This window comes from Sus scrofa, chromosome 10, assembly GCF_054392235.1.
Source record: "Sus scrofa isolate SSC_HxYL_T2T_F1_AM1 chromosome 10, Sscrofa_HxYL_maternal_Yorkshire_Landrace_v2.0, whole genome shotgun sequence".
Taxonomy (NCBI): domain Eukaryota; kingdom Metazoa; phylum Chordata; class Mammalia; order Artiodactyla; family Suidae; genus Sus; species Sus scrofa.
The window spans coordinates 59,264,266-59,280,049 of record NC_139392.1 but is presented as its reverse complement, the minus strand read 5'-3'; the positions used below and the strand labels follow the sequence as shown (position 1 = coordinate 59,280,049).

Sequence of the window (15,784 nt, the reverse complement as noted above, 5' to 3'; positions counted from 1 at the left end):
CTGATTCAACCCCTAGCCTGGGAACCTCTGCATGCTGAAGTGTGGCCCTAAAAAGATTAAAAAAAAAAAAAAAAAAAAAGAATATATCGTAGCATGTTTCATTAATGACAACAAAAAACTGTCAATCAGGTCTGATCTGGATACATGCTACATTCTGAGCATTTCAGGGGAAAAAAAAATGCCATGAGAACATTACTATTTAAAGTTTTTTTTTAGGGCCGCACCCATGGCATGTGGAGGTTCCCAGGCTAGGGGTTGAATCGGAGCTACTGCTGCCAGCCTAAGCGACAGCCATGGCAACGCCAGATCTGAGCCGAGTCTGCGACCTCCACCACAGGTCACAGCAATGCTGGATCCTTAACCCACTGAACAAGGCCAAGGATCGAACCCACAACCTCATGGTTCCTAGGTAGGATTCATTTCCACTGCACCACAACGGGAATGCCACTATCTAAAGTTTTTATTAACGTAATAGCTTGGCCTTATTGCCACACCTCAAAAGGACCTTTCCTTAGTGTTTTAAAGCCTGGGGTCTACAAACAAGTAACAGAATACATAGAACTTTTTTTTTTTTTTTGGCCATACCGGAGGCATGCGGTAGTTTCCAGTCCAGGGATTTAACCCACACGGCAATTGTGACCGGAGCCACAGATCCTTAACCCACTGCACAACATAAGAGCTTCCTACATAGACATTTTTAGTCTTTTATTAGTCCAATAAGTTACAACTTACCTAACATCTGCAACCATTACCTCAACTAATATCAGTAGTGACTTCTTGCTTATCAGATGACCTGATGGACAGTTACATCTGATGACTGAGAAAATAATAACTTAAGAAATAGATTACCAGGAATTTCCCATGGCACAGAGGGTTAAGGACCTGGTGTTGCTGCAGCTGTGGCACAGGTAGCAAATTGGGCTCAGGGTCAATTCCTGGCCCAGCAACACCCACTTGCATGAGTGCAGCCAAAAAAAAAAAAGAAAGAAAAGAAATGGATTATCATTCAGTAGTGTACTGCATTGACAATACTTAAATAGGGTAAATCAGAAACCCTGACTGAATAGGAAGGGGGGGTTACAAAAGACAATTTGTCAATAACCGGGAAAATCTGACTGTGAACTTGTACAAGATATTACTATACATTATTAAATTATAATTATTAAATACATAATAATTATCCAGTTTTCTGGGTGTAATGTTTTTGTGGTTGTTTGTAAGAGAAGCTTTTTTTTTTTTTTTTTTTGTAAAGAAATACTTGCTAAGGAAATATTTAAGTGTCAAGATGTTTGCATTTCACTTTCAAAGCATTTGTCCTGGGAGTTCCCATTGTGGCGCAGTGGAAATGAACCTGACTACTATCTATGAGGATGTGGGTTTGATCTCTGGCCCTGCTCCATGGGTTAAGGATCCAGCATTGCCATAAGCTGTGGTATAGGTTGCAGACACAGCTTGGATCCCAAGTTGCTGTGGCTGTGGTATAGGCTGGCAGCTGTAGCTCCAATCTGACCCCTAGACTGGGAACTTCCATATGCCTTGGGTGGGGGCCAACAAAAAAGCGGAAAAAAAAAAAAGCCTCAAAAGATAATGTACAGGTGGGAGTTCCTGCTGTGGCACAGTAGAAATGAATCCGACTAGTAACTCTGAGGTTACAGGTTCGATCCCTGGCCTTGTTCAGTGGGTTAAGGATCTGGCGTAGTCATGAGCTGTGGTATAAGTCAAAGACACGGCTCAGGTCCAGTATTGCTGTGGCTATGATGTACGCTGGCAGCTGTGCTCCAATTCAATCCCTAGCCTGGGAACTTCCATATACCCCAGGTGCAGCCCTAAAAAGAAAAAAAAAAAGATAATGTATGAGAGTTCCCACTGGGGCACAATGGGATTGATGGTGTCTTGGGAGCACTGAGACAGGGGTTCAATCCCCAACCTGGCACAATGGGTTAAAGATTTGGCATTACCACAGCTGTGGCTTGGGTCAAGAATGAGGCTCAGGATCTGATCCCTGGCCTGGGAACTCCATATGCTACAGGGTGGCCAAAAATCGGGGGCGGGGGGGGGGGGAGATGAGTGCAACATATATATAAAAAAAGTCAATGTGGCAAAATATTTAGTAACTCTAGGTCAAAGGTATACATTCAACTTGAAATCTTTTTTTCCCCTACCCACAGCCTATGGAAGTTCCTAGGCTAGGGGCCGAATCTGAGCTGCAGCTACAGGCCTATGCCACAGCAACAACAGATCCAAGCTGAATCTGCAACTTATGCTGCAGCTTGCAATCTATGCCGCAGTTTGCAGCAATGCTGCATCCTTAAGCCACAACCCATTTAGTGAGTCCAGGGATCAAACCAACATCCTCACTGAGACTACATCAGGTCCATAACCCGATGAGCCAAAATGGGAACTCCCTAAAAAATTGGAGGAATTCCTGCTGTGGAACAGTGGATTAAGAATCCAACTACAGGAGTTCCCGATTAATGAACCCAACTAGTATCCATGAGGAAGCGGGTTTGATCCCTGGCCTCAGTGGGCTAAGGATCCAGCATTGCCGTGAGCTGTGGTGTAGGTCGCAGATGCAGCTCGGATCTGATGCTGCTATAGCTGTGGTGTAGGCTGGCAGCTCTAGCTCTGATTCGACCCCAAGCCTGAGAACCTCCATATGCTGCAGGTGTGGCCCTAGAAAGACAAAAAAAATCCAACCATAGCAACTTGGATTGCTGCCCGGAGGAGGAGAGTTTGATCCCTGGCCCAGCGCGGTAGATTAAAAGGACCCAGTGTTGCTAAAGCTGTGGCTGGGAGTCAATCCCTGGCCTGGGAACTTCCATATGCTGCAGGTGCAGCCATTTAAAAAAATTTTTTGGAAGAAACTGAACAGAAAAAAACCAAAACTGCGAAAAGGACAGGAAAACAATAAAGATCAAGCAAGTATAGGACTGGGATAGCAGAAATATATCCAAGATATCCATAATTACCATAAATGTGAATGGTCTCCATGCTCCAGTTAAAAGAGAAGTTGGCAGGTTGTATTAACAAAACAAAATCCAGCTGTGTGGTGTTCATAAAAAAATGTATCTAAAACACCCCACTGGACTTGCAGTACCAAATGAAATACCAAAATGTTAGCCAGGATGTGGAATTCTTACCCATCCAGCTTGAGAATTAAATTCCAGTGTATGCATGAATTAAACTCTTCCCTAGGCATCTAGACTAGTAGTTATGTAACATCCTCAAGAGAAGTGAAAAAACAGTTGCTCAACTTTCTGTGTTCTGTGGTTCAAATGAGGAGCCTAATTAAGAACAACTGTACCACACTATGGAAAAAAGTTTGGGATTACCTAGTAAAGTTACACATAGCCCACTCACAACCCAAAAATTCCACTCTCAGTTATATATAGCCTTAGGAAATTCGTTGTGGTTTTTTTTGCGGGGTTTTTTTGTGTGTCTTTTTAGGGCCGTACCCAAGGCATATGGAGATTCCCAGGCTAGAGGTTGAATGTGAGCTGTAGCTGCTGGCCTACACCACAGCCACAGCAACATGGGATCCGAGCCGAACCTGCAACCTATACCACAGCTCACGGCCAACGTCACATCCTTAACCCACTGAGGGAGGCCAGGGATCGCATCCTCATGGATACTAGTCATTCGTTAATCACTGAGCCATGAGGGGAACTCCCTAGTTTGTTTGTTTTGAGGAGGGGTACAAATGTTCACAAGGAGGCAAGTATAACTTGTAATTAAAACAAACTGAGGAGTTCCCCTCCTGGCTCAACAGTTAATGAATCTGACTAGCATCCATGAGGATGCAGATTCAATCCCTGGTCTTGCTCAGTGGGTTAAGGATCCAACACTGCCATGAGCTGTAGCATAGACTGCAGATGCGGCTTGGATCCCACGTTGCTATGGCTGTGGTGTAAGCCGGCAGCTACAGCTCCTATTGGATCCCTAGCTTGGGAACCTCCAAATGCCACAGGTGCAGCCTTTAAAAAAAAAAAAAAATGGAAATGAGACAAACATCCATCACTATAGAGTAAGACAAGGCGTATCCTCACAATGGAATGCCGTACTACTGAAAATGATCAAGAGGTGTAACAATCAACATGGATGAATCTAAAACATGTAAAAGAAGTATCAGGAAAATCACACAACCCCATTCAGATCAAGACTGAAATTGGCAATATTTAAATATATATTATTTACGGATATACAGGGAGTAAAAATTATTCTAAAAAATAATAGGCCCAAAATACAGGTAACGGTCACCCCTGGTGTGGAAAGTAACATAATGTCTTTTCTATCAAAGGAAATCTTGGTTACTCCACTTTGCTCTGGTTTCGGCTGAAACACCCCCTGCAACCCTCTTCCTCTTTACCTCTTTTCCCAGTAACAATTTGTTTCAATTAGCCAACAGGGAAGAATGTGCACCCTGACCTGACGAATGGGAAGGGGACAGGTAAATCACGTTCATTAGGGATAAATAGGGGAGGGTCCTTTGTTCGGTGCGCACGCTTTTTGGAGTACCCGCACCCTTCTGCAGAAGTAAAGAGCCTTGTCAAGATTTCTCCTTGTCCACCTGTCTCATTTTCCAACAATGACGACCCAAGCCAGAGTTATCTTAATTTCCAACACTGGGAAAGAGGAAAAAGTAATGCCTTGGGAGATGTAATTCACAAATGGGTTTTAGGTAGTATTAATGTTCCATTTCTTGGTTGGTCATTTTATTCTTTTTTTTTTTTAATTTGTCATTTTATTCTTGTTTTTGAAAACTCTACATGTGTTTTTCTACCAACTATACCTCCTTTGGTATGTATTCTGCTATCTTTCAATAAAAAACCAGTAAGTATGCAAATACTACAGCTGCCAGCCTATGACACAGGCACAGGAACTTGGGACTCCAGCCATGTCTGCAGCCCATGCTGCGGCCTGTGGCAATGCTGGATCTTTAACCCACTGAGCAAGGTCAGGGATCAAACCCAAATCGTCATGGATACTAGGATTGTTTTTGCTGCGCCACAGTGGTAACTCCTAAAACGTATTTTCTTACGTAAAACAGTGCCAGCCAGCCTGACCCAAAAGCCAACCTTAAAATGGAAATTTGCAAATTAGCTTGGGGGGGGGAGGAACTGGTTTGGTCTAGAAGTCAACTTAAAGTTAGGCCTGTCAATTAATCCTAAAGGCAGGTTTTTTTTTTCCCTATACCCTAATTCAGTTAAATTTGTGGGTTTTTTTAAGCCCACATATTCTCTTGTTCATAATCTGATGATGACTAACATTATCAAATGAAAAATCTCACCCTTCAAAGAGCACACATTCCAGGTGGGGAGGCAAACACAATACAGGTAGCATTACACACCTTCCCCAGGCCCATCAGATTGCAAAGATATTTCAGGTTTGCATCTGCTGGCTTGGGAACCAGTACATTACAGTGGCAAACAAAGTCAGAGGGAATTTAACCTCCTCAGTTAAGAGTGTTGAGAGAGGGTTTTTTTTTGTCTTTTTCTTTTTAGGGCCGCACCTGCAGCATATGGAGGTTCCCAGGCTAGGAGCTAAATCAGAGCTGGCACTGCAGGGCTACACCACAGCCACACTGAATTCAAGCCGCATCTGCGACCTATACCACAGCTCACGGGAACACCAGATCCTTAACCCACTGAGCCAGGCCAGGGATCGGACCCACGTCCTCATGGATACCAGCTGTACTCTTAACACACTGAGCCACAACTGCAACTCAAAGAGTGGATTTGTTTGGCCAAGCCCATAGCATGACACAATGCCAGATCCTTAACCCACTGTGCCACTAAGGGAACTCCAAATGTATTTGGTATGGGAGTGAAGGGACAGAAGAAGGCAAGGGGTGGGAGGGAAATAAGAGAAAAAGAAAAATAAGAGGAAAACAGAAAGGAGTAGAAAGGAAGAAGGCAGAGAGGAAGACAGACACTATTAGCAAGAAGCAACTCTGAGCTTCCAAAAATCTTCACAGGTATATTTAGGACTGATTTGATGAGAATATTGAGACATGAAAAAATAAACAGTAAAGCACTAATGAAGTACTATTGAGCTGTGTATGCATAGCATAACTTTAAATAAGTTCCTATGTGACATCTTACTTAAAAATGTTACACAATAGCTACAGCAACAGATCTAAATCCAAATGAAATTCTCTCCTCTACAAACCTTTGAAAAATTTTTAAATTTTAGACCTAATCAATCAAATATATGTTCTAAGAGGGTTTTTTTGTTTGTTTTTTGGGGGTTTTTTTTCGGTCTTTTTAAGGTGGCACCTGTGGCATATGGAGGTTCCCAGGCTAGGGGTCCAATGGGAGCTGCAGATACTGGCCTACACCACAGCCACAGCAATGTGGTATCGAAGCCACATCTGTGATCTACACCTCAGCTCACAGCAATACTGGATCCTTAACCCACTGAGCAGGGCCAGGAACCAGTGTCCTCACAGAGCCTAGTCAGATTCAATTCCACTGAACCACGATGGGAATTCCCTTTTTTTTTTTTTTTTTTTAAAGGGCCTCATCTGCAGCATAAATTCCCAGGCTAGGGGTTGGAACTGGAGCTGAGGCTGCTGGCCTACACCACAACCACAGAAGCACTAGATCTGAGTTGCATCTGCAACACATACCAAAACTTGCAGCAACACTGGATCATTAACCCACTGAGCAAGGCCAGTGATCGGACTCGCAAACTCAGGAACACTAGTTGGGTTCTTAACCCACTGAGACATAATGGGAACTCCCTAGGAGTTCTCTTATGGTGCAGTGGCTTAAGGATCTGGAGTTGTCACTGCAGGGGCTTGAGTCACTGCTGGGTCGATGCCGTGGTACAGTTCAATCCCTGGCCTGGGAACTTTAACATGCCACAGTTGTGGCCCGCCCCCCCAAAATTTTTTTTAAATATACGTTCTATGAGAGTTCCAAACAAAGAAAAACAAGCAACACATTCCTAACAATCTTTAAAAGTAGAACACTGCCTAGTTTTAAAAGAAACATTTACTACTTAGTCCAACCACATTTCAATAAATTAATCCCAAACAATTAATGGGGTTTCAATTTATGATTTTTTTTTTTTTTAGGGCCACACCCGTGGCATAGGGAGGTTCCCAGGCTAGGGGTCCAATCAGAGCTACAGCTGCTGGCCTACACCACAGCCACAGCAAAGCCAGATCTAAGCCGCATCTGCAACCTACCCCACAGCTCACATTCCTGAGCGAGGCCAGGAATCAAACCCACAACCTCATGGTTCCTAGTTGGATTGTTTCCACTGTGCCACAACAGGAACTCCAACGGCGTTTCAATTTAAATGAGCTCTTAACTCCTGTATGACAACAAGTTATCTGAGAATTGAAACTCACTGTAGTATACATGCTACATCAGCCAGAAACTCACAAACCTGTTCTTCAAAACCTGGGCCAAGAAATTTCAAAACTAATTTACTTTCTTTAAAACGTACAAGACATGCAGCCTTTGAGAGAAACACTAACAAGAAAACTAAAAAAAAAGGAGTTCCTGTTGTGGCTAAGTGGTAAAAACCCAACTAGCATCCATGAGTATGTGGGTTCAATCCTTGTTCCTGCTCAGGGTGTTAAGGAACTGGTAGTGCTGTGAGCTGCGGTATAGGTCACAGATGCTGCTTGGATCTGGCATTGCTGTGACTGTGGTGCAGGCCAGCATCTGCAGCTCCAATTTGACCCCTAGCCTGGGAACTTCCATATGCCACAGATGGGGAAAAAAGACCAAAAAAAAAGTGGAAATTTCAGCATACACAGTTTGCATTATAACTGTCAAAACAAACCTAGCAAATTTAGTTCTTGGACTTAAGAAAAACAGGATTCCATTCCTAAATACTTATTTGATAGCTGGATCAAAAATAACTCAAAACCTACCACGGGTTTATAAGGCGATATTCCCTATATCCTTCTTGGCCTTACTTTGGTTACATCTCCACTCTCCACTTGGGGAAAGAGAAAACAGATACTTCTAAGATCTATTAGAAACCCACCATCTCAGCAGTCACCACCACCGATGCCATACTACTCAGCTTTTAAAGGACACTCCATACACTCAAAGTTAACAATTGAGAACTAACTGACCTATGGGCTGCCTCATAAGGAGAAATTTTTTAAATTTTGGTTAAAAGCAAATGAACCTGACAATCTGAATTCACGCAGATCGCTTCTTTTGAGCACATGCTAATCCTTTGTAAGACACACACACACACCCCAAAAAAAATCTTATAAATTTTTTTTTTTGCTTTTTTTAGGACCACACCTGTGGCATATGAAGTTCCCTAACTAGGAGTCCAAAGAGAGCTGCAGCTGACAGCTTATGCCATAGTCACAGCAATGCGGGATCTGAGCCGAAGTCTGCAACCTACACCACAACTCACGGCAATGCCTGATCCTTAACCCACTGATCGAGGCCAGGGATCAAACCTGCATCCTCATGGGTACTAAGATTCTTAACCCGCTGAGCCACAACAAGAATTCCCAAAATCTTTACAGTAAGTCATTAAAAAAAAAAAGGGCTGGGGAATCAACACTTCAATAATGGCTTCACTTCAGACTGCTTCAAACCTTCAAAACAGGTGTAAACTTTCTTTACATAGTTTATGCTTAAGTGAGTAGAGACAGCAACCAGTTCCCAGCAAAAAACAAGGGAGTCCTGAAATAAACCCATTCTCCTCCATGTTTCCCTACCATTTCTCCCTACACAGTACGAGTCACTCTGGCTAATACCAAGAGACACTCCTGGTGAGCACTGCACAGGCTACACCAGTTACCAGGAAAGGGAAGCAGAGGTGTTATTGTTGTTCCAGCCTGGTTCTAAAGGCAGCTCCATGTGACTAGTGCAGGCCCAGCCCACATTTAAAGAGAGAGGCAGAGTAAACCAGAGCAGCATGAAACAGGCAGGAGGGGCAATTACCACAACCCTTTCCCATGGCCTCATTCCCATGCCACCACTTCCAGTCATATTTCAATGATAACAAAAACCTCCTTTCTCTGAATCATATTCTGAATTATTGAAGGTCAGAAGCAATAAGGAAGCAAACGGACAAAAATCAGAGCTGTGGGAAACAAGTGGGCCAGGGTGCGGGGCCGGGGACATTGGGGTGGGGGGTGACTACTCAACATATATGTGAACTAGCCTTAAGGACGAAAAATCAGGAAGAACACACTGGAAGCAAGCCCAAGAGTAGTGTGGCGGAAACTAATCACGTCTGCCCTATGGTAAGACAAGGCTTCAGAGCAATGGGAGGATAGCCCTAACTTAGGGGCTCTACAGGCAGGTTAGAGATTCGGGTGCACTGGAAGACCATAACATCTCCAGAGAGTGGAATTTATCCCTTCCTGAGACAGACACCACCCCAAGAGAGTCACCCAATCCCCTCTGTAGGAGAGCTTAAGTATTAATATTCACCTTCCTTCCACTTCCATTAGACAAACTGACACTAAAAATTAAGAATGCACAATTTCTGGTGAAAAGCGAGGATTAGACTACTCACATATCCCTTGGTCTTAAAAGTACTATCATAATCGAAGCGAAAATATAAAATTACATTCACCCAAAAAATGAATTGTATGCCCTTTATCAGATAAAAGATGATCTCTGGACACCTTATGGAGACCTTCAAAACTCTCAATTATTCAGACGCACAAGAGCTGAAGAAAGTAAGCCTAAATACTAGTAGAGACATCTTGGATACAAGTAGAAACAATATCCAACAGAGGTGGAAGTAAACTACCGGATTATGTCAAACAGGAAATAACAGGAATGATGATGGAATCACGCAATCAACTCCCAGAGAGAACAAGGATGAGACCAGAGTGGTGAGAACAGTGGTGGCACGTGAGGTGCGAGGACAACTAATTAGACTGAAAACCCTGGGGGAAAAGTGGGAAAGCCAAGTGAAAAGTGATTCAGCGGCAAAGAAAACTGAGATGCAATGCACCAATGGAAGAGTAACATTTTGAATAGTATTCTAAGAGTGCTTTAGTTTACAAAGCTCTTGCAAACCTACACTAAAGAACAACTGTGACACGGCCAGACTACAGGAACTGGGAACGTGGAGGAAAACTGAGTCCTAAGTGTCTGACACCAAAACCTTCCCGAATGAAGAGGAGAAGTGGAACTGCACTAGCCTCTGGGTAGCCGGGAAAGGCGAGAGAGCGCAGAAGTAAGGCTCTGAAATATCTAGTCCCAGGTCTAGCGACAGGCATGAAAACGGAAAAGTGGTCGGTCGGCGACAGCGTGGCGCGGGAGCTCCAGCGGACAGGCAAGGGAGGGACAACGGTGGGAGAGAAAACCACACCCTCCAGGACAGAAACCCGACCGGGGGGAGGGGAAGGCGCCCCCTGGGGCTGGGTGGGGCCGGGACGACAAGCGTTGGGGTAGGCAGGAAGGAGCCCCGGACAACCCGCGGGAGAGAGGAAGGACTGCACCAGGCCTGGGCAAACTGAGGACGCGTGAAACCAGCGAGGGAAGCTCGGCCCGCTTTCACGGGTGGGCGCTGGGGCACTATGAAGAAGGTTGGAGAAAAGAAGAACAGAAGCCAGGACTACCGGGCGCAAGCTGCAGAGCTCAGGGACCTGGACCGGGGAAGGTGAGAGAAGGTGCCAATTACCGCTGCTGCTCTCGCTGGACTCGGGACCCGCTGCTGCTGCTGCCGCTGCCGCTGCCGCTTGCCGCTGCCGCTGCCGCCGCCGCCGCCGCCGCTCGTTACCTGCCAATGTGCCTCTTACAAAGCGGCGGCGGCGGCAGAGGCTGCTCGGCCCGTCACGTGACCTCTACGTCATGGGCGAAGGAGGAGCCACTACAAGTCGCTCGCCCGCGGCTCGTCATCAACCCGCCCACAGAGCGCGTCGCTCTCACTAACCAACCCCCCGTCATGCCCTCCAGACTGGGCCAGCATGGTTGAGGCAGGGGGAGGCACGCAGATGGAGCCAACAAGGGCGAGTTTACGCAGTTTCTCGTACTCGGAGTTGTTAGGGACGTGCTAGCTCCCGCCTCCAGGAAGCCCACAAGTGCAGCTCGTTGTCGCGCTGTGATGACCTCACAAGGCACCACAGGTCGCTGCCTTGCGGCCGCCTTCCTCTCATCACGTGAAGTGGTCCAACCACTCAAGAAGACCCTAGCCTGCCAAGCGTTGCGCCAGGGCACTACGATTCTCAACTTGCTGCACAGCAAAGCCATCTACCACCACATCCTTTCCCTCGTGGCTTCATGGATGGTGCGGCTGTGACTTCGGACCGAGGGAAGGCCGAGACGGAAAGCGGACAGGGCAGGCATCTGAGACTAATGCTAGTGAGCGGCCCCTGCTAGGCAGCTGAGCATGATTCCTGCTGGGAGATGTAGTCGCCGTGGGAGGTGGGGTTCGGCTACCACCTTCCCGAGCCGGCGCTCTGCCCCGCCCCCCTGCGCGGGAAAACACCAACGGCTCGCGGAGATATCCGTTGCACCCAGCTGGCTTCCCAGGGAACCTCCACCGGAGTGGGAAGGCCCCGAGGCTTACGTCCTACGAAACGTGGGCTCAAATTATGCAGTCCCAAGCCCCTTATGCGTGAAAAGACTAACATTTCTAGAAAGCCTACTCGTCAGCCGTTTATACAACCAGTTTTATTAAGTCGTAAAGTCAACCCTTTGAGGCTGGGATTGTCCCGGTTTTAAGCAAAGAGAAAGGATCAGGGAGGTTCAGTTGTTAACTGGCTGAGGAGACCCAAACCAGATTATCTGTCTCCTAATAATGAATAACCTGCCTCTCAAAATGACCTCACCTGTTAAGCATAAAGAAGGAGCTAATGGTTTATAATTGTAGCAGAGTATTTTAGAGTATGTTCTCAATTACTGGACGGTTGACCCTCAAAGGCAGTATCTAAGGACTTTGGAATCCAGCAGGCCTTACCTCGATTTGAGCTTTCCTTTGTGATAACACCGCTTCACCAGGTTGTGAAATAAGATTATGTAAAATACCAGATTGGCACAGAATAAACCCTCAATAAATATTAGCGATTATTTTCACACCCTGCATGTATCCTTGGGCACCATAGGTCCAAGATGAAAAGGGAATTAGCACATACTGATCTTTGTATGGGGCACTCTACGAGTTACTAACTTGCCAGGTACTAATAGACTTGTAGGTTAAAGTACTTGATGCAAAACACTTGAATCCTTAATAGCCTGCTCAGTTCAAGGGAAAACTTTGTTTTTCATCTGAATTGATCAAAGAATGCTCAGGCTGTGCCTTTAACAAATAGAACTTATTATCATGACCATTCATGTGTAGATGTATCTTATCTCTCTTTTTACAGTGAGCTAGCGTTGTATATAGTCAGTTTAGTCTTCCTTCTTTTTGTATTTCTGCTGTATAGAAATGTGTGGGAGAGGAGTTCCCATCTTGGCACAGCAGAAACGAATCTGACTGGGAACCACGACGTTTCGGGTTCAATCTCCGGCCTCATTCAGTGGCCTAAAAATCCGGCATTGCCATGAGCTGTGGTGTAGGTCGAGGATGCGGTTCGGATCTGGTGTTGCTGTGGCTACAGGTCCAATTAGACCCCTAGCCTGAGAACCTCCATATGCCGTGGGTGCAGCCCTAAAAAGAAAGACCAAAAAAAGAAAAAAAGAAATGTGTGGGAGAGTCAAAGATAAAAACCATCCTTTGAGAGGCACAGACATAATGGAAAGAGCACAAGAAAACACTTCCAAAGGATCTATACGAACCTGCTAACAGCTGTTTTTGAGAAGTGGGAAAGAGGGTTTGTGATTGAGGGCGCAGTGAAAAGAAACTATAGTCTATAAGTTAACTATCTGCATGGAGGAGTTCCCATCGTGGCACAGGGTAAACAATCCAACTAGGAACCATAAGGTTGCAGGCTCTATCCCTGGCCTCGCTTAGTGGGTTAAGGATCTGGTGTTGCCATGAGCTGTGGTGTAGGTCGCAGATGGGGCTCAGATCTGGCATTGCTGTGGCTGTGGCGTAGGCTGGCAGCTGTAGCTCTGATTGGACGCCTAGCCTGGAAACCTCCATATGCTGCAGGTGCTGCCCTAAAAAGAAAAAAAAAAATAATAAAAATTCTACGTGGAGAAAGTACTGGTGTTTAAGACTATGTGTTGGTTTATACAAGCTATGTTACCTCTCCAGGCCTCAGTTTCCTCTTATATTTTAAAACGTCTGTCTTTCTATGCCAAGCATATTGCCCTGGGCAGTTTCACCAAATTATCATTTATCAAGGAACATGTCCTACCTAAGACCTGGAATGGGGGGAAGGGCATAAGAGTCCTAAAACCTTACTCACTATAGTTATTACCACCTGGATGCAATAGAACTATCCTTTCCAAATCTCTCCTAAGGGATATCACTACCACCCTTTTCTACCCAGCCTGACTGACATTAACTCCAAAACAAATTTCACATCCTGTAACTGCAAAGAACATCACCATCCTTTTCACCAGTTTTTGTTTGCTTAACTGCTCTTGGTTGGACTGAAGTGAAAGCATTAATGAGATGGAAAATTCTCAGAAGCCTGGGACTTTTTGTTTGTCTGTTTTGTGTTTGTTTGTTTTGCTTTTTAGGGCCAATCCTGCAGCATATGGAAGTTCCCAGGCTAGGCATTGAATCGGAGCTGTAGCTGCCAGCCTGCACCACAGCCATAGCAACACCAGATCTGAGCCGCATCTGCCACATACACCACAGCTCATGGCAACATGGGATCCTTAACCCACTGAAAGGGGTCAGGATCAAACCCGCATCCTCATGGACGCTGGTCGGGTTTGTTACCACTGAGCCATGATGGGAACTCATGGCTGGTGTTTAAGACCATGTGTTGGTTTGTACAAGCTATGTTACCTCTCCAGGCCTCAATTTCCTGGGTTTTTTAAGTCTGTACATTAGTTAGGTGAATGAAATGAGTTATTCTTAGAAGACCCATCTCAGAAAAAATCAGTAACAGGTGGCTGATATTTAGGAAGGTAGATTCAAGGTGTATAAACTCCAAAGAATTTTCACAATCTAGATTAAGCTAATCACACTTCAAATCTATTCATTTACTGTAAAATAAATGATCACAATTAAATGCATTATACCCTGCAGGAAGAATGTGATAACTGAAAGGGAATGGTCTCTATAGAATAATTTAAAAAGGGGAAGAAAATTGAACCTTAAGCAAAAATGTACACCATGCAGGGAAAACGGTGATGACCTGATCAGCAGATGGAACATTTTGGTCCCTTTGGCAGATCTACAAATTTGGCACAGAGATGCACGCTCCCTGCCTATTACTTATAAAGATATCCCAAAATTCCCATGTCACCAACAACCTTCTGATTAAAATTTGGATTTTCCTCCAGAAATGTGAATGTATTATTGACTAGAGTGAAACCGCACAACTCAGGTGAGATTGGAATACAGCCAAAACTTATACCGGGACTTGAACCCACTATCTTTTAGTTGAAATTGCACACCTGGTCTCAGGATTTAATGAAGCTCAGGTTCTTTATGTCTTGTTGCAGAAGCAATTCAATGAGAGACTAAGTGATAGGTAAGAAGTAAATTTATTGAGCCATACGCACTCCACAGACACAGTGTGGGCTATCTCAGAAGCAAGAAGATACACATTTCATAGACAGAATGCAGCCTATCTCAAAAGGCTTGAGAACTGGCCTGGGAATATGGGGTGGTTAGGTTTTATGCGCTGGTAATTTCATAGGCTAATGAGTGGGAGGATTATTACAACTATTCTGGGCAATGGGAGGGGATTTCCAGGAGGGCCACCATCCGCTTTTTGCCTTGGAATTATCATGGCTCCTGTGGTCATGTCATTTAGCATGCTAATGTATTACAATTAGCATATAATGAGGCTCAAAGTCCACTGGAAGTTGACTCTTCTGCCATCTTTTGTTGTTGTTTTTTAGTCTCACCCTCAGCATATGAAAATTCCCAGGCTAGGGGAGGAATCAGAGCTGCAGCTGCTGGCCTACGCCACAGCCAACACCAGATGCAAGCCTCTTCTTCAACCTACACCACATCTCACAGCAACACCTGATCCTTAACCAACTGAGCAAGGTCACGGATCGAACCTATGTCCTCACGAATACTAGTTGGGCCCTTTATTGCTGAGCCACAAAGGGAACTCCCTTTTCGGGCATGTTAGTTAGACACAGTTACTTGGGATTTCTTTTCTTCTTTTTCTGGCCACTCAGCAGCATATGGAGTTCCCAGGCCAGGAATCAGATCCAAGCTGTAACTGCTGGATCTACCTACCACGCAGCTGCAGTCACACCAGATTCTTTAACCCACTGCGCTGGGCCAGGGGATTGAACATGCATCCTAGCACTGCAAATATGCCTCCGACACCATTGCACCACAGTGGTAACTCTGAACCTATTTGGTTTTAACCATATTTTTAACCAATTTATGGTTAAAACCAAGGTTGTGCTCTGCCCACTTCAATCCTGTCTCAAGAGGACCATTTGTTCCTTTGCTTGGCTGAAAAATAGTAGAGTGACCATGACAATTTGGAATTACTATCAGTTTCTGAGATATATTTATGCCCAGAGTCAGCTGAGCTGGTATATATTGATTGGTTCTCTGTTCACTTTTAGGAATTGTTAGTATGCTTTGTCCACTTATCTACAGAAATATCAGTGTTGTCAATTTGTATGAACTTTTTTTTTTTTTTTCCATTTTCTTGGGCCGCTCCTGCAGCATATGGAGGTTCCCAGGCTAGGGGTCCAATTGGAGCTGTAGCCACAGGCCTACACCACAGCCACAGCAACTGGGGATC

At 45.0% G+C, this 15,784-nt stretch overlaps 2 protein-coding genes across 26 annotated transcripts in view; one reads left to right on the top strand and one right to left on the bottom strand.

The window, feature by feature from the left end:
* The window catches only part of UBAP2 (ubiquitin associated protein 2), a 136,927-nt gene extending 126,189 nt beyond the window's left edge, over positions 1 to 10,738 (bottom strand). For 17 of the 25 annotated variants that reach the window (XR_014817761.1, XR_002336317.2, XR_014817759.1 and 14 more), the window contains exon 1: positions 10,627 to 10,738. The gene's annotated coding sequence lies outside the window, so the exon portion shown is untranslated. Of the gene's footprint in view, positions 1 to 10,564 lie in introns of all 25 variants that reach the window. The other 8 variants (XR_014817758.1, XR_014817760.1, XR_014817764.1 and 5 more) reach the window with 1 other exon arrangement.
* On the top strand, positions 10,221 to 13,092 carry LOC146399452 (uncharacterized). The gene is made up of 2 exons (XM_084980961.1): positions 10,221 to 10,278; positions 10,322 to 13,092. The coding sequence occupies exons 1-2, from the start codon at positions 10,221 to 10,223 to the stop codon at positions 10,918 to 10,920; spliced, it is 657 nt and encodes a 218-aa protein (XP_084837087.1). The 3' UTR covers positions 10,921 to 13,092.
* The last annotated feature ends 2,692 nt before the right edge of the window (positions 13,093 to 15,784 follow it).